At 42.8% G+C, this 24,203-nt stretch overlaps 1 protein-coding gene across 4 annotated transcripts in view; it reads right to left on the bottom strand.

Annotated features, from left to right (window-relative positions):
* Positions 1 to 24,203, bottom strand: part of il1rapl2 (interleukin 1 receptor accessory protein-like 2) — a 518,624-nt gene that overhangs the window by 144,092 nt on the left and 350,329 nt on the right. For all 4 annotated transcript variants that reach the window (XM_085182337.1, XM_085182353.1, XM_085182345.1 and 1 more), the window contains exons 5-6: positions 7,823 to 8,009; positions 7,587 to 7,740 (exon numbers count right to left, since the gene is read on the bottom strand). In XM_085182337.1, coding sequence (XP_085038463.1) covers positions 7,587 to 7,740; positions 7,823 to 8,009 — 341 coding nt within the window. The remainder of the gene's footprint in view (positions 1 to 7,586; positions 7,741 to 7,822; positions 8,010 to 24,203) is intronic.

Raw genomic sequence — 24,203 nt, 5'->3', positions numbered from 1 at the left:
TGTGCTCTCTGGCAAACTTCAGACGGGCCTGGACATGCACTGGCTTCAGCAGCGGAACACGTCTGGCACTGCGGGATTTGATTCCCTGCCGTTGTAGTGTGTTACTGATGGTGACCTTTGTTACTTTGGTCCCAGCTCTCTGCAGGTCATTCACCAGGTCCCCCCGTGTGGTTCTGGGATCTTTGCTCACCGTTCTCATGATCATTTTGACCCCACGGGATGAGATCTTGCGTGGAGCCCCAGATCGAGGGAGATTATCAGTGGTCTTGTATGTCTTCCATTTTCTGATGATTGCTCCCACAGTTGATTTTTTCACACCAAGCTGCTTGCCTATTGTAGATTCACTCTTCCCAGTCTGGTGCAGGTCTACAATTCTTTTCCTGGTGTCCTTCGAAAGCTCTTTGGTCTTGGCCATGGCGGAATTTGGAGTCTGACTGGTTGAGGCTGTGGACAGGTGTCTTTTATACAGATGATGAGGTCAAACAGGTGCCATTCATACAGGTAACGAGTGGGGGACAGAAAAGCTTCTTACAGAAGACGTTACAGGTCTGTGAGAGCCAGGGATTTTCCTTGTTTGAGGTGACCAAATACTTATTTTCCACCCTGATTTACGAATAAATTCTTTACAAATCCTACCATGTGAATTCATGGATTTTTTTTTCACATTCTGTCTCTCACAGTTGAAGTGTACCTCTGGTGCAAATTACTGACCTCTGTCATCATTTTAAGTGGGGGAACTTGCACAATCGGTGGCTGACTAAATACTTTTTTGCCCCACTGTACCTTCTTTTTGTAGTGGTGTGGTGATTTAATGGATCGGATTACATTTTTTATTTCTCTCCGATATCCGATCCAGTAATTTACGTCAGTATCAGACCGATCCGTCCATCTCTAGTTAGCAATAGGTTTCTTTTTCAGAACTTATTTACGTTTCCTTGAAATATTTGAAAACTTCACAGTAAACTTTGTATTTACTTTCATCCATAGAGAAAACCTGAGCTGTCTTATGGTACATGTGGAGAAATGATCTCTCAGGCAGGGTTATAGAGGAACGGTGTGATGACTCAGCAACTGTCTGGAGACACCAAAGACCTACAGAGCCCGTTAGAAAAAAAAAACCTGGCGTTAGCATGTCTTCTCTGCCACATAGGTCTGTGAGAGTGACAAAGGCAGAGAGGAATGAGCAATGCACCCAAATTTATTCCAATTTCAGGTTGCAGTTTGAAGAACTGGCCAGGGACAATGAAGTCGAGGTTATAGGACTACTAACTGATTTTTATTATGTGTGATTTTTTCAGTTTATCAGTGGGCACTGTCTGTGTCAAGAAATGAATAAATAAAAATGAAAGTACATACGCCCTTTTATCAGGATAGCTCCCACAGTGGACAGGTCCTTTACATCAACCCATAATACTGCATTCTGTTCTCCTCGGCTGAGCATGCTGCAATAAATGCTTCTACGCAAGATGTCTCCTGAATGCTCTTTCTGCATGAGTGAACCTGCTTTTACCACAACAATATAGTAGTATATCTTATATAGGCCATCCCTGGTTATGGCCACAGCCAGACCACTCCCACACGAGGCTGTCTCACGTCTGCTCGATCAGAATCTGGGGGAAATAATCAAAGCTGTTTTACCTTTCTGTCTACACTGTGTAACCAGGATATACGAGAACGCCTTTGGCCAACCCTCGTTTATTTTTATGCTTTGCTAGAAAAATTTGCAAATAGATGCAGAGATTTACTGAAACGTGTAAAAATATAGTTAAATACATTATATAAGCCAACAAGAGTTTTTTAGTTTTATCAATATTTTAAGTTATGACCAATTTTGTGAACAATAGATGGATCAACTGAAGTGCCAGATGCATCTCTCAGGTCCTGTGTCGGGTCTTTGCTGGATTCATTCTCATTTCTAAAGGACATGACCATCAGATGTTGTTCATGTGCTGTAGACAGTTTTTCTTTTGTCCAGTTTCATTAATTTTTTAATTACACACTGCACATCATAAAGACATGTTTCTAGCTAATAGCTCTTTGGTAATCATCTTGTTGATCCAAAACATAATATTTTATGTCAGACTGTGTTATCTTTGGCAATTTTCAAAGTTTCAACTAAAGAATTCTTTTTCTAACAGGATGCTAATAACAAATTTTCTAAATGTGCAACCTAAAATTGGTTCTCTGACAGAGTGATTGGTTGTATGTTATGTGTAGACACAACATTGGTTCATCCCTTAGGTTACCTTTTTATGCTTGAATTATTCATAGGATAGTGTTAAAAGGCTTAGCAAACAACTATCAAGTGCAGGAACTGGACTGAAAATGACAGTGAAAACAGCCAGTATACAAAGAAAGTCAGATTCCTTTGATGACGACTCTAATGTGTATCGGGGAACGTGAAATGTCTTACCAATGTGCGCCAAACTTCATTTACTGTGAGCTAATTAAAAAAAAAGCATCATAATGTTTTGGGAAAGTATAGATAGTTTTGAAAGAAATCTCTCGCCATGTCCCTGTAAGTTTAACACAGTGATAAAATACTCACTAGCATCATTTTTTAACATCCTTCTTCTTGTATGTTTTATTTGGGTTTCAGACAACACATCAAAAATGTGAATTTTTAACTTCCTTTGTTTAACATATGTTGAGCTCTTGCAACACAGATATGACTCTTTTTCTTCAAGCTGGAGTAAAAGGCTCATATCTGATTTCACCTTTAAACTCTGTTTGTCACAACCTAAGATATGGTCCAATGTGACAATTCAACAAGGGGGTGCAATAGAAACTAACCCCTTCAACAACACCAAACACAAGAAATGTAGTACTGCCTGTTCAGCCATACACTGCAAGAGGAAGCTGTGCATCTGAACTATAGCAAGAAGTGCGAGTTGAGAGGGACACTGAATTTGGTGCTGGGATTCAAAATATGAGTAAAATGGAGCAGTAAGTGTTCTAGACTGTTTCCTTCATGTGTATACGAGTGTCAGAATGCAAATAATATCACAATGCACGAAGCAAATCAAGGCACACGTTTAAGAATATGTGCTAGGACAAAATTAGCACAGTGTGTCGCTCATAAAGACCGACTGCACATGGTACATGACACAACAGCAAAACACAAGCAGGACTGCAACCCTCCTCCCAAAACACTCGCTCACACGCACACACACACATAACAAAAGCGCAGATGGAAGTAAGCTTAAAGACATAACAGCACGGAGCAGATGTTTCTGCTGAGTGAAAGTTAAGTCAAAAGCCACTGAAGCTTTAAATATTCAAAGTTTAATGCAAATATACAAAATGATACCAGGAATATACCCCGTTGTTTTAGCGTAGATCTGAAATGTGCATTCAAAGAAACTTTAAAAGTGCTGTAGTAATGATGAATGATGTATTGCTGAGTCAAGGGATCTGTCAAAGTAATGGATGCTCTGGAGTCACTGAGGGATCCATTGTATATTAAAAGGAAGCAGAGTACATATTCTGACCATATTTTAAGTCCACTTGCTTTCTCTGATGATAGTCCGCTGACCCCTAATCCATGGAACGGTAATTCATCAATTCTACAATTTTTAAAGAAAAAATGCAATAGAAAATATGTCCAGTAGAATATCAAATACTATATATTCCTGACCCAACAAGCACACAGTGCCTTTCCAGTCACATGCTGGCACTGCAAAGCAGTAGCTGGCAAAGCTTTAGTGATATATATCCCTGCCCGTCCCATCCGTTATATTCTCTACAACCAAATTCAATAGTCCATATTGGTTTTGATTATTCCTCACCCACTGTTGCTCATTTAATGTGTGATGCTCTACCATGGTCAGTTCTAGTAACAATTAAGTTTAACATCCAGGCATCCATGAAAACAGAATTGAATAAATTTAACGGAGTTAGACGTTAGCAGGAAGTTAGCTCGCTAGCTTCCACCTAAACATGATATAGCATTTTCTGACTGAGAGATTTCTGAATGGAATTCAAACGTACAGCTCTGCTATCACTTCCAACATTTGTAGGGTTACTGAAGTTGGGCTAGTTGGTATTAGGGTTGCCAACTCCCTGAGAAATAAATAAGGGACACCTCGTGGCCAGGGCCGGGCGACCCAGTTGTCTTCACCCTTCCCAGTGTGGTGAATTTTTTAGCTCTTTTTTTGTGTGTGAAATTATTTTTTTTAACCATTTGACTTGAATTTGATTTAAGTAGATGCGTATTCTTTGTGATATCAACACATGGGAAACAAAAATCATTTAGCCATTTATTTTTAGCTCAAAATGACAACATTAACACAATAAAACAGGTCTCTTTCTTAAACAGAAGCCTGTCATGCTTAACTTTTGATAATAAAAGTAAATCTTTCTTTAAAAGAACTCTGTCCTGCTTAACTTAAAATTATATAAATTAATAGAAAACAATAGAAAGAAAAATATTCTTGTAACAGTGCACATTTAGTGCATTTAGTGCAATTGGCTTCAGCAGAGGCATTATTTCAGCTTTTGCTCCCGTTTGTAAACCCACTTGTTCCCATGATTACGCGTCATAACTCATCATCATTATTCATCTATGTATTACTTTTATGTATTACTCATCTATTTGTTGTAATCATCTATCCTTGCAGTTGTTTATTACACAAAATAAATTATATTATCACACTTCTGGCCACATAGCGCTGATATTCACTGCACATGCCCATTTTAACCTTAACCAGAGGGTTTAAAAACAAACAAACCAGTGTTTACCATATCTGGTTCTGCCGTGGCCTGGTAGACAAAAATTGGTTAAGGGTTCCCCGAGCTTTCACGCCCCTCATGTTCTTCATGTGCCCACCATTAGAAGCACGCCTATGGAAAAAGTGCGCCGGCACACAGTGCAGTGCGCTTTATAGATGTTATCGTGCACTTTTCCAGCCAGGTGTTTTCCTTTTCCCATTCTTCCCTGCACTTTTGCAGCCTTTTTTTCTTTCTCTGAGAGGAACAAACATTGCTGGTCTAATGCCTGGCTCACACTGTGCGATTTTTGGCCCATTTTGAGCCGATTTTTGAGTCGTGCGACCAATTTGGTGATCGGCCCGATTTTGGCCTTCATCGTGCATCGTGTAGTATACGTGGGGTAACGAGAAGCGATTAACACCTCACGACCAGCTCCCGATCATCAATCGCTCGTGAGGGTGTCACCGCAGCCGCTCACACTGCTCACGCGCAAACACGTAAACGTCGGTGAAAAAGACGGAGCAGCACGGCTGTGCAGCGTGTGATCTGGACTCAAGCGATGGAGGCACAACTTGTAGAACTTTGGAAAGCTCATCCGAGCCTTTTCGATGTGGCATCACCAAATTATCACGACCACAACAACCGTGAAAATAGTTGGATTTACATTGCTGCTCAATCACAGCTGCCTGATCATGTTTGTCATTAGTAATTTAGCAAAGTTGATGGTGGTGTGTGTCTGTGTGAGTGAAAGACAAAGAGGGAGAGCGAGCGACAGATTTTCTGTTATAACCTTCATTTTATGGAGGCACAGTGTGACTCAGGTTGCATCAGAGCATCGGGCGGTATAGTGTGAGACCTGCATCGTGACCTACGAACTTATAACCCATGCGAGCCAATCGTGCAGTTTGAAAATCGCAGTGTTTGCCCAGCTTCAGGTGTACTGTCGTCTGAGACTTGCACCGCAGTGTCGGCGTTTGTTTCCCTGTTGGCCATGCTTTTTGTTGTGGTCATCTGTTGTCTTCCGGTGTCGTGCCAAACTAGGTATCCCCGACAGAATTTGTTTCCCCTGCGTCGGGAGCACACGCTGGACTGTCCAAATCACGGACAAACAGTATCCCACATTGTTGATTTTTAGTTTACAAACACTTCTTATAATGACTAACTACTCCTGACATTTTTGAGATGTTAGCTCTTTATACAACGAAGTTATAGTGGGATACAAATAATATCAGGCTGATCCTGCCACAATTTGTTCCCCCCGTGTAAATCACGGACAAACAGTATCCCACATTGCTGATTTTTCGTTCACAAACACTTCTTATTATGACGCATTACTCCTGAAACTTTGGAGGATTTAGCTCTTTATATAGTAAAGTTACAGGAGAATAAAAATAGTTATCAGCCAAAATGTTAATGGTTTATTAAAATAATCCCACCTGACACCCGTGAGCAATAAATATATAATTTTCTGTTGTAACCCTCAAACTGAATGGTAATGTAACTTCACAAAATGAAAACATCAGTACTTCTTGCGTGCTCCCAGCACAGGGGAAACAAATTCTGTCGGGGATACCTACTTTGGCATAACACCGGTATTTTCTCCGCAAGCGACCTTTCCTCAACCAATGAGATGAGCGGTAATCTGAATTGTCATACTCGAATTGTCATAAGTGTGCTGTCAGCTCATTGGTCACAAAGCAGGGGCGGGGCTGGGAATTATGTTTTCAAACAAAGCGTTAATTACATTAAAACTTATAGACTACTTTTGATTCTCACTGTATTACGGGACAAAGTGCGTCCCTTATTAGCTCAATACGGGACGTGTACTTTTGTTTCTAAATACGGGACGATTCCGTTTTTTAAGGGACGGTTGGCAACCCTAGTTGGTATATAATGATGTGCTACGTGATCACTAGCGACACAGCTATGTCAGCATAACATAAACACATTGAAGCTGGAGGATGAACCCTCATCTTTTTTACTCGATAAAAGTTAACATGAGGGTTCCTGACGGTTAGGGACAAATGCAGTCAATGGCAGGATGCTGTAAACGGACCAAACTTCAGTCAGGAGAACATATTCAGGAGGATATACTTAACAAATCAGCTTTATACTTGTTAGAGGTTGGAAAATGATTGTGATACCCAGTAGCTGCGTTCTTGACTCTTGTCCATTCTCTCATTGCAGTCCTTCCAGGCAAAAGTCTTCTTGACAGAATTTGATGCCCAGGCCTTTAGATCCAGAGGCCTAACCCTAAAGCCTAGAGGTAAACTGGTGATTGCCAGACAGCCACTGGTCACAAGGGAAAAATGATTGGATGTTGTGAGTGGATGCTGGAGGTTGTTGGCAGTTCCTCAGTTTCTAAAGCCTTAGCCAAGTACACCTGAGGTCAGTCAGTGACTCTCTGGTAATTACAAATCAGTTTATTTCCTGACCCACTGACAACTACTTTCTGGGGGTCCATGGCTGCCATTGCCCCTAGTTGTAGTGAAACTATGAAAAGAACAATGCAAACCTGAAATGGAGACCCTTGCCTTCAAAGTAAAAGGTGTGTCTTTTAAACTATGTTGGTTTCAGAGTAAGGCGCCATTTTTATGAACATTCTCCTTTTCCAGTTTGTGTTGCACTTTTTCAGTTTTCCTGTTGCTCAGCAGTTAGTGCGTGGTCTTCTATGGAAAATACAGGCAACCACAGCAATGTGTTAGCAAAGCAATAACACAATAACAGTTTTAAGTGCAGTATCCTCAACAACAGCAGCCTCTAGAAATCAAGTGCCAACTGGTTGGCAATACACCAAAAGCAACCAAAAGTTGCCAGTGGACTAGTGACCAGTCTCTTGGACTGTATCCCATCTCCATCCATTCATTATGTCCTACCTGTGACTTTGAGTTGCGTTGTCCTTCGCACCAATCTGGATCCATACTGCAACTCACAGGTGTAATTTCCCCCGTCTCCCTCCTCTATCTCAGGTATCCAAATATGTGTGGTATTAACAATGACGGAGCTTCTCCATTCAACCAGCTCACACTCCTAACAGGAGACATAGGTAGAATAGATCAGTCGCAACCTTAAACAGAAGACTCATAAAAACTTTTCTGCATTCATGCCATACCTTGTACCAGGTCATCTGCGGTTGTTTATATGGAGCCAAATAGTCTTCTATATCAGGACAGTGGATCATTTTGCTGTGGGTTATCTCAGCTTTCTCCAGATGGCGGATTTTGCTACTGAAGCATTTTCCCTCGTCGCTCTCCTCCACGGTCATCGACATGGACACTTTCATGCAGTATGTGGAGTTCCTAAACAGATTAAAAATATACATAAAAAAGGTATTCTGTATTACTGCATGTTGACATCTTTCTCAGAGTTGTTGAGAAAAGAAACCACTTGACATCACAAATATAACGCATCTATGCAGTTGTTTCTAAGCCAATTCAAGCACCCTGAAATCAATCTGAGTGGGTTTGTTTTTAGCTGATTTGTTTATCCATTCAAAAGTTAGCTACAACAGTGACATGAGTCATTCAACCATTTGTTCAACACCGAGACTCAAACAGTCAAAGTCTTACAATCTGTGTCAAACAGAGCTATTTTCTGGTGAGAATGCAGGGTGGACCCTTTGGCTCTGTTCTGGTTATTTCTGGTGAAATTATAGGCCCTTTGACATCCCAGCTTTTCACTGACACCATTCAAGGAACTGGCAATAAATAAGAGGTTTTACAAACGCCATCATACTAAACAAAAGATTTCATAAAAAGCATTGCTATACATTGGCTTCATTCTTGCAGATCGCAGTGAGCAAAGATAACTGTACTTGAGAACTGGTGCTCTAAAAATAAAATACACTTTGATTAAAATAAAACATTTTAGAGGAAAGAAATTAGAAATATTTGACACAATTGTATACACCAATTATGAGATTAAACTGTTAGGATCCATCCTTGACAACAAAGGGTAAATGGTAATGTTTAGTGCTACTGAATGGCAAATAGAGTCACTTAGAAACAAAGTATCAGTCTTTGTGGTTACTGGCGTTCTACTGTCAACCAAGGAGCAAAACAAGCGAACTGCAACAGCTTTGCTTTTAAAGAAAACTGTCACGTCAGTCACTTCACACAACAACTGATGAGTAGCGCAGAGACAGAGCTGCTGCATTTAGAGCCCACAAGTGGATTATTGTTCAGAGGCCTGAAGCAGCACGATATTCACACCTGTAGCTGTTCTCCACATTAATATTTCAATAAGGTACGATAAGTGACCAGAGCCTGTGATTAATGATGATTATGTTAAATTTCCTTCTCCTGACGTGGCATTTTACATGACTAATGAGTTTGAATTACATAAATCCTTTTGTTTTTAAATTATTATTAACAAATAGCCCATAATACCACTGGACAGTGGACAAAACTGGCAATGAATATGTAAAAATGTACCACTGCGTGCATTTATGAAACTGAATCAAAAAGGACTGCTTGGGGTGTTTGTACAAAGATATTAATCGGATCCAGAGCACTGCTGCACATGTTAACTTTTATCTTTATGGCAACAATATCAGGGAGCAGCCTCTCTAGAAGCTACATTTTGGTTAGCACGCAAAAGACGTTTATAAAGCGAGCACAGAGAATGCTATTAGCATTTAGCATTGCTGATACTCGTTTGGGATTTTAAAACCTTGAATGCCTTAATTTCCAAAAGCAGCATGTTACTTCTTTCAATACAAAACACCTAAAGGACAAGTGAGATCATACTGACACAGGCATAGAGACGAGTTGCTGACAATCTGGCACTGGTCATTTTTATAGTTATGATGTGATTAGTCGCTGGAGGTTGCTAGAAGCTAGCAGCTACTGTGAAATCAACTACTAAAGCCCTTTAATGTTGAGAGTGAATTGTGTCAGCCTGATAAACACTGGTTGCAAGAGAAGAGTGTGCACTCTGTGACGTTCCAAAAGGTTAACAGTGTAACAATAGTCACAGACAGTTATACAGTACTACACTAATAACCTCCTTGCAGTTGCTTTGGTTGTTACCAGATTGCCACAGTTTGCAAGTTAATGCCTTCGATGCAATCTCCGTTCACCTTCAAAGTAGAACTTGTGCCGGTACAACTAAAATTGACAGTCTACTAGTGCCTAAAGTAACTGTAAAGGAGTTTTAGACACAGGCTCTGTGGACATAGTGCAAGCTTTATTAAAAAGCTGATAAACTAAAATCCAGATGGTCCAGATGACTGAAGATGAGAAACACTGAAGCACGTGGGAGGAAAATATACAATCTGCCAAGGACAAAGGGAAACGCAAGACTACACAGGGGTCTGGTTGGGTGGAGGTGAAAGCAGTCAAACACAGGTGAAGCTAATGAGGACAGCAAACAATAACAAGGAGGGAAGGGAACTAAAGCAAAAAGAAGATATGAGAAAACTAACTGTCAGAGTAAAATAGGAATTAACCGAAATAGAATTAAGTTAGACAGAGATAAAGACCAGCGTTAGACTAGGATGTAAGATACAGGGGGACACAAAAGTAAGAGGAAGGGGAGAAGAGAATAACATTAGAAACAAGTGAAAAGTAATAGAAGCCAGAGGGACTGCAAAAGCTTGCAGCTCTGCCCCAAAGGAATAAACCTCAGCCCACTTCATACAGTAGTTTCTAGACACATAAAATGTTTCTCAGCTCAGTCCAGAAGCCCGTCCACTAAATAAGGTTTACCCCTGCCCTGCCTTTTCGCACCTGCTGCAATTAGCATGCAGCTCCCTGTTGCAGCAGATGTGCAAAAACAGAGCCGAAGCAATTACCTCAAAGACAGGTAGGCTCTGTGGACTGTGTTGATAAAATGGGTGTTGTTATTTGTGCTAGCAAGACATCGGAGGTTACAGCTCACAGTTACATGCTGCCGTCATAACGCCATGTGTGACAGCATGTCCTTGAGCCAAATTTTTCTAATGAAACAAAACAAGCGAACTTTGAAGTTTGTTTTCATGTGCGTGATGCAAGACGCTTTCAACATCATTTTCGATTTGAAGTCTTAATATCTGCTCAAGGTGATTGTAATTGTTGGTGTGTGTGTGTGTGGTTTTGTGGTTGTGTGTGGGACTTTGCTATGTGTGCTCTCCCAAGTTCACCTCCAAACACAAAACAGCGCATTGATCTCTTAGTCTTACTCCCTCATGCACATACCCCGCCCAACACACACACCCACACACACACCCATTCTCCCTTAACCTCTCATCTAAGTGGATCTAAACCACTTATCCCATCAATGCTGTGTGTGTGTGTGTGTGTGTCTGTCTTACAGGGGACCCTGGATTTTTGTCATTAACCTAACCAAGACTACTGAGCATTGAACTAGAGCCCTGGAGAGCTTTTTATCCATCCATCCCCCAGTTTTTTCTACTCCTCATCAATCTATCTCCAGCCTACAGCATCTTGTTTTCTCCTCCAGTGATTCGGTTACCTTATCCTATACGCTTCTCTGACTTTTCTGTCCCTCTCTGTCTTTTTCTCTCAATCAGATATAATTCAGTCTTTTACTAACCCTTCTTATTTTTTGGGATTTGTTTTCACTTTTATATTAGCTACTTAATCAGCTAATTTAAAAAGAAAATCACCCTTTATGTATAAATAAAAAAAGACCAAATAGCTAAATAGAAAGAAAGATATGAACCGTATCAGCCCAAATGATTTCTACACCAGCACTGTGTCAACAGGTGCAAGACAGGAGCACGTCAGTAGGAGAGCAGCAGTAATCCCAGAGCTCCATATGTCCTTAAAAAGGATGCATTTCAGGCAAGGCAAGCTCCAGGTCACCTGTATTTGAGCCCATAAATGACAGAAATAGACTTGAAGTGTAAACACATGTTTCAGACTGTCTTTACAGGAGTACAGCTTGAGAAAAATGTGAGCTGTTGACCAACTGTTTAGACAGCTGAACTGATTAAAGTGTTCTGTCAAATGGCCTTGAGACAACTTGCCTCTTTCACCTAATCACCTTTTTCTATGTAAGCACTTTCTATCTGCCATTCATAATTTAATGATCTCCTGATATTAGAGGGTTAAAGTACACCAAAAAATCTTCTTTAATTTAAGTTAAATTAGTTTGTTTTTCCTAAAGAAGAAAGGACAACAGTGGCAACAGGTAAGATGTCTTATTTTTTTATACCAATAACAAGAATGTGCTTATTCCATCCTAATCAATACGGCATTTTTAGTAAAGGCAATGGGCTTTTTTACTGTACAATGTAGCTAAGCTATTCTCTATGATTACATTAACCCTCGTTAGCTGTTATTATGTTTAAAGTGGTATGAATGCAGGTTGACTAAAGAGGCTACATCAGCTTTTTAAATACATTTAGCCTATATGTTTACAGTAAGTAGGTGAAGCTACTGTCAGTGAGTTCATTGTGTACCAGGTGTTTTGCAGAAAAAAAGGCAAGGTCTAACCAAAATGAAGAAATTACAGTTTTAGAGATGTGGGGTTAAAACTTCTGACAGAGGATAATCTGCCAAGAGTCAAAGAAGCAAAATACCGAGCTGGAAATGAGCATAACAGGTTCCCTTTAAAATACACCCGTGCATCGTGGCTTAGAGCCATCAACACTAACGTTGATGTTGATGACTCTCAGTCACGATGCATAATGTTACCCAGTACATTTAAATATGATGTCATAGAGATCCCGAAAAGCAAGGCGAATATGGAGCTGGAATGTCACAGCACTGACATCAAAAAACACCTCGTACGTTTCTCTGTGTTGCCAGCTGCTGCTAGCAAAATGGCACTGTTTGCTGCCTTCTTGCATCATCGATAACTCTCTGTCGCTATGTCCCAGCCTGTGGTAGTGCGCACGAGCCGCAATCCTCATTTATTGTACATAATTGCATAACAAACAAGGATTGCGGCTCATGTGCACTACCAGGGCGACCGTGGTTCAGGGGGTTGGGAAGCTCATCTGTAACCGGAAGGTTGCCAGTTTGATTCCCAAGCTCTCTCTGTCCTGGTCATTGTGTCCTTGGGCAAGACACTTTACCCTACTGCCTACTGGTGTTGGCCAGAGGGGCCGATGGCAGCCTTGCTTCTGTCCGTCTGCCCCAGGGCAGCTGTGGCCACAACTGTGGTTTGCCTGCACCAGTGTGTGAATGAATAGTGGAATTGTAAAGCGCTTAAATGCAATCCATTATTACCACGGGCACTATCAATGTGTGGCAAAATACTTGAATTAAATATCTATATGTATATATATATATATATACACACACACACACACACATGCTCTTCCTCACATCTATACTTTCATAAACACTTCCCACAAATGGATTTTATGTTAAAAACATGCTTTAACCTTGTAGCTTTGATAATTTGGTTCTATACATTCATGCCAGTAATGCATATTGGATTGAGATGAACTGAAGGAGAACTGTCCTCTCTCTCTCTTTGCTGTCTTTCCACATTTCCCTGTTTTTTGTTTTTCTATCTGTCAAAAGCTCTCCCCCATTCCCCTTTCAACCTGAACACCGGAAGCCTGGCGCTAAACTGTGAAAACAACAACTATGTAAAGAAGAATGTATTATGCATATCGCACTGTAAACATGATGATTCAATTAGACCGCAATGCAAACGCTGTGTCAGAAGCAGTTAGCACATGCTGTGCGCCTCTTATAAATGCAAATTGTTGGTACGTGTGTGGGTGTGTGTTCATATCTGGCGCTATGTGAATACATTTAAATTGCTTTGTTAGTAAAAATGTCCCTGAAGTTAAAGACATTTGTCTATTTAATGTGCTACAAGTTAGAGTCGTACACGTTTTTGGTTTACTGTACCAACAAAAAAAAAGTCACTGCAGATGGAATTATGAAGTTATCATAATTAGATATTCAGGGGGAAGGTTTTTTTTTTTCCCATTGCCATTTACCTGCAGGGCAAATAAGTAATAACCAACCGTGAATATACTGTATTTGGGATTATTAGAGGAGAACGAACATGCTCTACTATATGAAATGAATATTTAACACGTTCAGGAAAACCTCATTATAATCCACATCTAATTAAAATGTGTCCATGGCCTTTGTTCAAGAAATTACAAGAGGTCTAGGAAATTACAAATGAAAGCAGAAGGAGATGAAGCAGAAAAAATAGAAGGATGAACCAAAAAAAGATAAAATCATAGCGTATATTTGTGAACAGGTATAGTCATTTCTTGTGTCAATTAATTGTATTCTTTCAAAAAGAATTCCAAGAACCTGGAAATCAAACATCCTTCAGATCAATTGAATACTTTTTCTTCCTAAATATGTCCATGTTTTTAAGGCCTTGCTCTCTTATTTTATGGTCAGGATACGTTTCATTAGATGGAGTACGAACAACCAGCTATTAGTGTTCCTGTATGTTTCACATATGTCAAACATATTTTAAAAGAACAGTTTGATAGCTTGGAAATAAGTCGTTCTATGTCGTGTCTAGAATAATATGATGAAAGATGTATACCACTTCTTTTGTTCACTTCAGGTTAAACATAAGGGATATTATCAGCATCTACTATTTGATTTTCCAGTTTCATCTGATTAAATTCTCAGTAATGATACTTTTACAAAGAAAAGACTACATCATTAGCTTCCCAGGAATGATCCATTATTTCAGGTAATGGTAAAATAGTGTTATTGCCAAAATATCCAGTCTAGGACAAACTGTTCAAAGGCAGCTCCAAACTACCCAGATCGAAGAAGTCACACATATGCCTGCATTCTGTTTGAACATTGACATAAACTTTGCAAAGGTTCGCACATCACAGATCAGTGGCAAACAAAGCAAATCACCTAAAATTACTAAAACAAATTTCTTTATTAAGGATTTCCAGCAAATGTCATGCTACCAGTGTGTGAACATACCAGAACTTCATCCATTTTCTTAACTGGTTATCCAACGTGTGGTCACACAGGAATAAAAGACTGACCAGGAGGTCCAAACCCAAACCATCTTGCTGTAAGTTCTTCTGCTTGAATGGTAAATGGACTCGTTCTTATATAGCGCTTTTCTACTCTGAGCACTCAAAGTGCTTTACACAACTCATTCATTCACCCAATCACACAAGCTATTTTTTAAAGTTTTTATTGCTATCTAACATTCATACTGTCAGGGGTTGTGTCGTGGATAAGAAGGAGGACCCAAACGCTGGACTCACAGGTAGGTAGGTGAAGGTTGGTGTTTTATTATCGATGGAGTGAACAAACAGAACAAAGGAAGGAAATGGCTGGCTGGACGACTGACTGAATGACTGACTGAAGGACTGACAGACTGAAGGACTGACTGAAAGACTGAATGGCTGGCTGGCTGAACGAAGGCAGAAACAACAACATAACATCAACATTAATGACACGACCCGGGCTGAAGGGAAGAGAGGGCTTAAATACATGACTAACAATGACAACGATTGGAGACAGGTGAGTGAACAGCTGAACATAATGAACTAATGATAAATGGGAAGAGGACTGAACATAATGCACACAGACTAAGGCTAACACAATAAAACAGGAAGTGGAACAGGCAGTAGATAAACGGTGAACGTGAACTGAAAATACTGGGTCAACGACCCAGAAACCCTGACAGTACCCCCCCCTTCAAAGGCCGGCACCCGACGGCCAAAAGAAAGAAAAACCAGAACAGGGCGGGCGGAGGGGGCCCAGGACGGAGGGACGGAGTCCAAAACAAGAACAGGGCGGGCGGAGGGGGCCCAGGACGGAGGGACGGAGTCCAAAACAAAAACAGTTCAGGTGGGCGGCTACGTGGCCGGTGGCCGAGACGAGACAGTTCAGGTGGGCGGCCGCGAGGAAGACGGCGGCGGCCGCTGAGCTGGTCCGGTGGGCGGCCGCGAGGAAGACGGTGGCGGCGGCCGCTGAGCAGGTCCGGAGGGCGGCTGCGAGGAAGACGGCGGCGGCGGCGGCCACTGAGCAGGTCCGGTGGGCGGCTGCGAGGAAGACGGCGGCGGCGGCGGCCACTGAGCAGGTCCGGTGGGCGGCCACGCCGGCGATGACGTCCAGAACATGGCTGGGGCGACGGCGCGGCAGCCGCAGGACCAGGCGAAGCAGAGGCTGACGCCGAGGCTGAGGCTGGCCCAGGCAAAGCGGAAGCTGAGGCTGGACCAGGCGAAGCAGAAGATGAGGCTGAGTCTGGACCAGGCGAAGCAGAAGCTGAGGCTGAGGCTGAGGCTGAGGCTGGGCCAGGCGAAGCAGAAGCTGAAGCTGAAGCTGAGTCTGAGTCTGAGGCTGAGGCTGGCCCAGGCGAAGCAGAAGCTGAAGCTGAGTCTGAGGCTGAGGCTGGCCCAGGCGAAGCAGAAGCTGAAGCTGAGTCTGAGGCTGGACCAGGCGAAGCAGAAGCTGAGGCTGAGTCTGAGGCTGGACCAGGTGAAGCAGAAGCTGAGGCTGAGTCTGAGGCTGGACCAGGCGACGGCACGGGAGCCGGGGGTGACGGAGCCACAGCTTTAGGGCCAGTGGGCGCGGAAGCCCCTGGCTGGAGACAGGCAGGGCCAGCGGGCGCGGAAGCCCCTGGCTGGAGACAGGCAGGGCCAGCGGGCGCGGAATCCCCTGGCTGGAGAGCGGCCGGGCCAGCGGGCGCGGAAGCCCCTGGCTGGAGAGCGGCTGGAGAGCGGGCGCGGAAACCCCTGGCTGAAGAGCGGGAGAGCTCACAGCTGGCTCTGGGTGCTGTGGCTGCAGGTCCGGGAACTGAACAGGGTGGTGGATGAGTGACTGAACTGACTGGACTACAGAAGACTGGACAACAGACTGGACAGACTGGAGGACGGGCGACCGGGAGGCAGGAGGCGACTGGACTGACTGGACAGGAGGCGGCTGGACTGACTGGACTGACTGGACGGGAGGCGACTGGAAAACAGGACACTGAGCTACAGGGGACGACTGGACTGACTGGACGGGAGGAGACTGGAGAACAGGACACTGAGCTACAGGGGACGACTGGACTGACTGGAGGACAGGAGGCGACTGGACTGACTGGAGGACAGGAGGCGACTGGACTGACTGGAGGACAGTCCTGGACTGACTGGAGGACAGGAGGCGACTGGACTGACTGGAGGACAGGAGGCGACTGGACTGACTGGAGGACAGGAGGCGACTAGACTGACTGGAGGACAGGAGGCGACTGGACTGACTGGAGTGGAGGCTGAACAGCAGGTGGGACTGGAGCAGACTGGACTGCAGGCTGGACTGGAGCAGGAGTGTGAACTGATTGGACTGAGGAGGCTAATGGATAAACAGAGGTCGGTGAGGCTAATGGCTGAGCTACAGACTGAGCTGGTAAAGCTGGTGCCTGAGCAGGGGACAGGTCAGCTAATCTAACTAGGGACAGTGCGAGGGCGTGAAAGGCTGGGTCAGGAGGTGGAGGAAGTGGTGAAGTAGCCGGTGGACAAGTTAGGTATTCCGTGCCTCCAGAGCGTGAGGGCGCCGGCTGGGGAGCCTCAGCTGAGTCTCTAGGGGGGTCAGGTCGGATCCTGGCTGCCCTCAGCCTGGGCGCTGGGACAGGCATGGGAGGTGGCTGGACACCAGTCACCCCCACCCGAGAAACAGAAGCGGGTGTGGAGGTAGACTGGGTCGCAGCTGCCCTCCTCCTGGGAGCTGGCACTGGTGTGGGTGTAGACTGGGCCCTAGCCATCTGAGGAGGTGAAACGGGTGAAGGGGAAGGCCGAATCTGGGCCGCCGTGCTGGTGGGAAATGGCTCAGTAATGGGTGTGGAAATAGTGACTGGGTGTATGATACTTGCAGGTTTATTGGGGATTGGTCTGGTCTTTCTGCCACCACTATTTACAGTCTTTGGGGGAGCAGAGCAGAAAAAATCCTCCCAGTCTACAGAATCCTCCAGGAGGGAAACATCCCATGAATCATAGATGGGTCTATTATTGGTTTTAAGTGGAGAATCAAATGAGGGTGGAAAACAGTCACTGGAACTCACCACCGGGTATTGCTGGAAATAGTCCATTTTATGGCGCCGTGTGCGCCGCTTTTTCCGGGAAGAGGAAGTGGGCGGGGTACACAGCCGAGCCTCCGGCGCGGGCGCCTCTGTTGAGCCGAGGTGGGAGGCGGAGCCGCTGTGCCATGGCGAGGTTGAACGTCCGGTGAATGAGGCAGGTGGCGTGTGAGCGAGGAGCGGATCCGCGAGAGGGGGAGCCGCCAAAGCGAGGCGCGAAACGCCCACTCTTCGCGGCAGATGCTCTGGTGCATGGGAGGTAGCAGGTGGGTGAACGCGGCGTCTCCGAGGCCCGCCCAGAGCCAAGCGAGTGCCCTCGAAGACGTGCTCTCGCTCCGCGAAGAGCCGCTGTCTCTCCTTGAGCTTTTCCGCCCACAAGGAGAGCGCTGCCTCCTGCCGCTCAAAAAGGTCCAAGTCCGCTGGGTCCACAACGTGGGGTCGTGTCATTCTGTCAGGGGTTGTGTCGTGGATGAGAAGGAGGACCCAAACGCTGGACTCACAGGTAGGTAGGTGAAGGTTGGTGTTTTATTATCGATGGAGTGAACAAACAGAACAAAGGAAGGAAATGGCTGGCTGGACGACTGACTGAATGACTGACTGAAGGACTGACAGACTGAAGGACTGACTGAAAGACTGAATGGCTGGCTGGCTGAACGAAGGCGGAAACAACAACATAACATCAACATTAATGACACGACCCGGGCTGAAGGGAAGAGAGGGCTTAAATACATGACTAATAATGACAACGATTGGAGACAGGTGAGTGAACAGCTGAACATAATGAACTAATGATAAATGGGAAGAGGACTGAACATAATGCACACAGACTAAGGCTAACACAATAAAACAGGAAGTGGAACAGGCAGTAGATAAATGGTGAACGTGAACTGAAAATACTGGGTCAACGACCCAGAAACCCTGACACATACACACATTCACACTCCGATGGATGCATCGGAGAGCAACCTGGGGTTAGTATCTTGCCAAAGGATATTTGGCATGCAGACTGGAACAGACTAGGATTGAACCAACAACCTTCCGGTTAGTAGGTGATGTGCTCCACCTGAGCTACAGACACCCCTGTTGTTTGACAGGTGACACTCAAGCAAGCAAGCAATTTATTTATATAGCACTTTCAGATCAACCCCCAGCTGAACACAAAGTGCGCAAACTGAACACAAATAAAATCAGCACATTAGATTAAAACAATAAAATCAGGGTCATACTGTGTCATATGCCAAGGAGTAAAACTGGGTTTTAAGACATGTTTTAAAAGTGGACAGTGAAGGGGCCTCTCTAATGTGCTGGGGCAGATTGTTCCACAGATTAGAGGGGGCAGGGCCTTCTCTATTGCTGCTCCTGAGCTTCCTCTTGGACCTGGGTACCTCCAGGAGCAGCTTGTCAGCCGACCTGAGAGACATGGGGGTGAGTAAGGATGCAGAAGCTCAGAGAGGTAAGTTGGGGCAAGACCGTTTAAACATTTAAAAACAAACATGAGAATTTTAAAATTAACTCTAAGATGTACAGGCAGCCAATGGGGTGAAGCGAGGATGGGAGTTATGTGCTCTCTTTTACGAGTTCTGGTTAAAAGTCGTGCAGCAGCATTTTGGACCAGCTGCAGACGAGAGAGAAGACACCAACTAACTCCAAAATACAGTGAATTACAGTAATCCAAACGAGATGAAATAAAAACATGGATTACTGTTTCAAAATGCGGCCTGGATAAAATAGGTCTTACCTTTTCCAAGCGCCTTAAATGATAAAAACTGGACTTGACAGTAGCCCTAATTTGAGTGTCCAATTTAAAATCACTGTCCATCTTAAAACCCAGGTTTGTAACAACAGATTTAAAATACTCTGCCAGGAGTCCCAAATCAATAGACGAGGGTTCACAAGGTCCGCTAGGACCAAACATAATCACCTCAGTTTTGCTTGGATTACATCTTAGAACGTTTAGGGACATCCAAGATTTAATGTCTTCTAGACATGTTAGAAGTGGTTTAATAGAGAAGGCATCATTCTGCTTCAGAGGCAGATAAATCTGACATTCGTCAGCATAGCAGTGGAAGGATATTCCATGCTTTCTGAGGATGGTTCCCAGGGGCTGTAGATATAATGAAAAAAAGCAGAGGCCCTAAAATTGAGCCCTGCGGGACCCCAAGCTGAAAAGCGGCAGAGGAGGACTCATACCCTAAAAAGTTAACACTAAAAGTTCTGTCAGAAACATAAACCCTAAACCATTTCAAAGCAGTACCACGAATGCCTGCAAGATGGTGCAAGCGAGACAGTAAAATGTTATGGTCTACAAAAGCAGCTGTTAGGTCAAGGAGGACAAGAACAACATAATTACCATAATTACCACTCTCCATTTCCAGTTTGTGTTTCACTGTTTTAGTTTATTACAGTTCAGAGAATAGCTGGCAAGTGTTTGCAGACCAGTCAGTGTGTTCCTGGCAAACAACTAACCAAATCAGTCACAGGCAGGTTTTCACCACTGGTCAGAAATACATTTTTTAATGTATTTATAATTTTTTATCACATGACCAGTAGTTGATGGATAGATCTCTCTTTCTATCTATCTAGCATTTCCTCCATAGCAGACCTTGCCATAGTGGGACAGAAAAATATCCAAATAAATGCAAACACATTATAATAAAATATATTTCCTAGTGCACACTAAAACTCTTTACCATTGTGTAGAAAGCTTCTTTCTACCCATTACACACACTAAATATTACTAAATAATTGATGTTAATAGCACATCTCAGCCCTATAGATAGCTGCTGATGTGAGTATGTGTCAAGAGTTAAGAACATTTCTGACTTTATTAAGGAGACAAGAAAATTGCTTTCAGACACAGAAATGAGAAAAGATTTTGAAACACTGAGTAACAGAGGCAATAGAGTGCTACAGATTAGATTCCAGGGATGGTATTTAAGGTTCATCTAGATCTTATTAGAGATATGTTTGCATTTCATAGCCTTAGGTCATTTCATTTTTATGAGATGTGCACATGTTCCAGGCCCACAAAGCAGCAATAAGACCACTGGTGTTTATTGGGATCATTTTCGGGATGTGTGATCACGATGTTGGCAGCCCAATTTGTTTTTGACATATTAACCATACCTGTGCTGTACGTGCTAGTCTCAGTGTGCAATTTGGCGATACTTACAGGTTTATTTTATCTAAACAAATAAAGACATTACTTCTTAGCCTGTAAGAATAGGAGACATTAAAGAGTCAGCAAAACCAAAATCGCTCAATAATTTGATGTGTTTTTAGTACAGTTTGCATTGTACTGTGATCAGGATGAAGTGTAATTAAACAAACTGTCTGACAATGTCTCTGATATCTTGGAATACTTATTTTTTTCATGAAGGTGCTGTTTTTCCACCATGTCCAGGCTTAACACTAAGGTGAATGGTCTGCTTTCGCAAAACATTTTTCTGCATTAATCAACAAACAGCTTTATAATTTTAGCGTCGTTATTTCCATATTTACACACTTGTATTTCCAGAGCGGTCATAAATAGTCCTGCTTAGATGGATCAGAGTTTATACTCAGAGGCACTTTTATATGTGGATATGGAACAAAAGTTCAAACCATAGCTGATAAGCTTAACATTCAGCATCTAGCACCTTCCCATGTCATTCTCAGTAAGATGGCAGTTAAGTCTATTTAATTTTTAAAATAAAAGTTAAATATTTTTAACCACAAGTTTGGTCCTGTTGAAAATATACATCAGGAGGGCAGCAAACACATCATCTCATTATTTTTTTATAGAATATATCTCTGGGTGACTTTATGACATACATGCTTTATACTGTGAAATGAAAGGTGACCTGTTCTACTCTTTTCCAATGCCATACATTTTAATCTTGGATTAACAGTTCAAAATCCTTATTATCTATCTTACAGGAACCCAGGAGCACTGACGTTCATCATTTGTCCGTAAAACACCCCCTCTTTCCCTCTTAAATCCAAACACAATGTGTAAATAGAAGGATGTGTTACAGCCATAGTTGTGTGTAGCTGTGATGGCCATATTAGGGGGTACCCACTCTCTTTGTTATTCCAACCAACAAAAAACCCACGTACATTCCCGGATCTCATTATTTAAAACATTCGCTCCTGAACTTTTACACTGGATTCCCGACACACCGCCCAAGTGATCCGAGTCTCTGGAGTGCACTGTGGAGTGTTTGACATGCTAGGTGGATGTGCAAACCACTACACTATGCAGCCACTATACAGCATGCATATGACAGATAATAAGGAAACACATAATAGGTCCCTTTAACTACAGTTTCATCTCTGATGGTTTTCTAAAAGTGTGTCCTTTGCTGCTCTGCTCTGCAAACGTGGCTTACAAATAAATTAGGCTCGACCTGACAATTTAATGCCAGCAAAATCTGTCCAGCAAAGCCGCCTCTTGTCTTACTGGCAGTGAATGAGGTGAAAAAAGAGATTTCAAAGGTGAAAGGAAAGATTTGTGGCTGCCATTTTGCATCTAATGTGATTAGCCGACATTCATAACACTTTGGTTATCAGCAGTTTTTTGCATTAAGCTCACGTAACACACAGCATCTGCATATGTGCCTGCATGTGTGTGTATGTGTACGTGTTCACCGTCTGCTGAGTGCGGCTTGTTATTTTGTCACATGGCAAAGGAAAATGTACAGTTGCTATGAATAAAGCATAGGATTTCACTTTTACACATGTGGGGATGTGTGGTTTTATGACTGCCTATGTGCATTTATTAAAGCAAATGAGGAATGTGCTGTCATGATGAAACAGATACCAGGTGTGAGACAAAAACCTCTTTCAACTTGAAACACAGCTGACAAACCAGCTGCAAATAAAACCACTTCAGACTGCTTGAAAAATGATCGTTCAAAATCAAAATTATGCACTGAAATCTATTTTTTCTTTATTTTACAACACACTACCAAGTAGTAGAGTCACACTTACAGTAAGACTTAATGTTCATGCTGGTTTGAGGCTATGATACTGGCAAAGAGACAGCACATGTTTTTAGGCTACAATGATTTTTCTTTTTTTCTTAATTGTTACGCTGATCTTAATTTGAAGCGACTGCCGTACGTCTGTCAGAGGCTACATAATCGCTTCTTAAGTGTCCTCAAGCAAGGCAGCATCACTTCTACAACAACTGCAGGCATACTGCACTTTGGCTGACCGCTAATATTTCATATTTGTGCAGAATTTGTGTTTTGTTCTTGTTGTGGAGCAGTCTCGAAAACCCCCCAAAAAAGACACAAATTCCAGTTCCACAAAATGCTAAATGAGCCGCTAATGAATCTCCAAATCAAATTGTAATCCACCATATCCAACTCGTCAATAAATCAGGCGCACCCTTCCTGCAATTACCCTCCTATGATCAGGGCAGGCTGCTGGAGGGTGCTTTGAATTATGGAGCTAATAGAGGGGGATGTATCCTGGCCAGCAGGCAGCGTGTTTATACCTGCACGGAGCTGCAGATTAATTTGACTATCAATCTAATGAACAGGCTGAGAGAGAGGAAGAGTGGACACTGCTGCACGCTGAGACAGTCACACATACCCATGCATGGGCCGACACATTTCTGTGCATCTCATATGGTTATATATGGATCCATACGCCACAACAAGCTATATTTTAATGAGGTCTTAAATACTGTGTGTAGAAAGTGTTTAACACAGATTTTTTTAATGACACTGTAAGAAAATTATAATTTTTTAAGCCACAGCTTTTCATTAATAAGAATAGATGCAAATGTGAATCATTTTTAACCATTACATGTTCTTAAGACCTTTTAGGACATTTATGATTTAAAAAAAAAATCTGCAATGCATCAAAACAAACTGGAACCTCATTAAAAACTCATTTCACTCCTATAGCACTTGCTAAACAGAAGACACAAACACGCTGTCAGAGAGATGCGCGGCAGCCTCTGTCGGCTCGCTGACACACAGAAATTGTTCGAGGTACAGTGTTTGCTCCATGCTGGCTTTGTGTGTGCGCTGTACCCGTGTCGGCTGCTGTGTGATTTGTAAAGTAAAGTAAAGCTGCAGCTTTTTCATGCTCTCCATCATTTTTGTGTTAGCATGTGCGCATCTGTGTGTTTCACTGGAGCGCTAATATTCTTTGATATGAAAGGTCAGCAACCCCAACTTGTGAAGCACAAATCAATACCTGTCACTGCTGATAAGCAACAATCTTACCTTTGTTCACACAATGTATATGAGAGGAAAAAATACTGATTGAAATCATCACTGCACTGTTTTCCAATCTAGATATAAAAAAAAAACATAACAAACAAGGTACATAATTGTAATGTTTCATTGTTTTGGGTTTTTTTCCCAGTGGATTTTTACACTTGCACTAACCCATGAAAAACATCTTTCGATGTGTTGTGTTGCAATTTTTTTTTGTATTACAGATTTATTTTGCCAAATTCATCATAAACACAAGTCCACTGTGCGCTGAAATACCAATAAAGCTTTAACAACAACGTTGGATTATAGGTTCAC

The sequence above is a fragment of the Neolamprologus multifasciatus genome, chromosome 2, assembly GCF_963576455.1.
Source record: "Neolamprologus multifasciatus chromosome 2, fNeoMul1.2, whole genome shotgun sequence".
Classification (NCBI taxonomy): Eukaryota; Metazoa; Chordata; class Actinopteri; order Cichliformes; family Cichlidae; genus Neolamprologus; species Neolamprologus multifasciatus.
The sequence above is the reverse complement of the archived record's forward strand: the minus strand, read 5'-3'. Positions and strand labels throughout refer to the sequence as shown.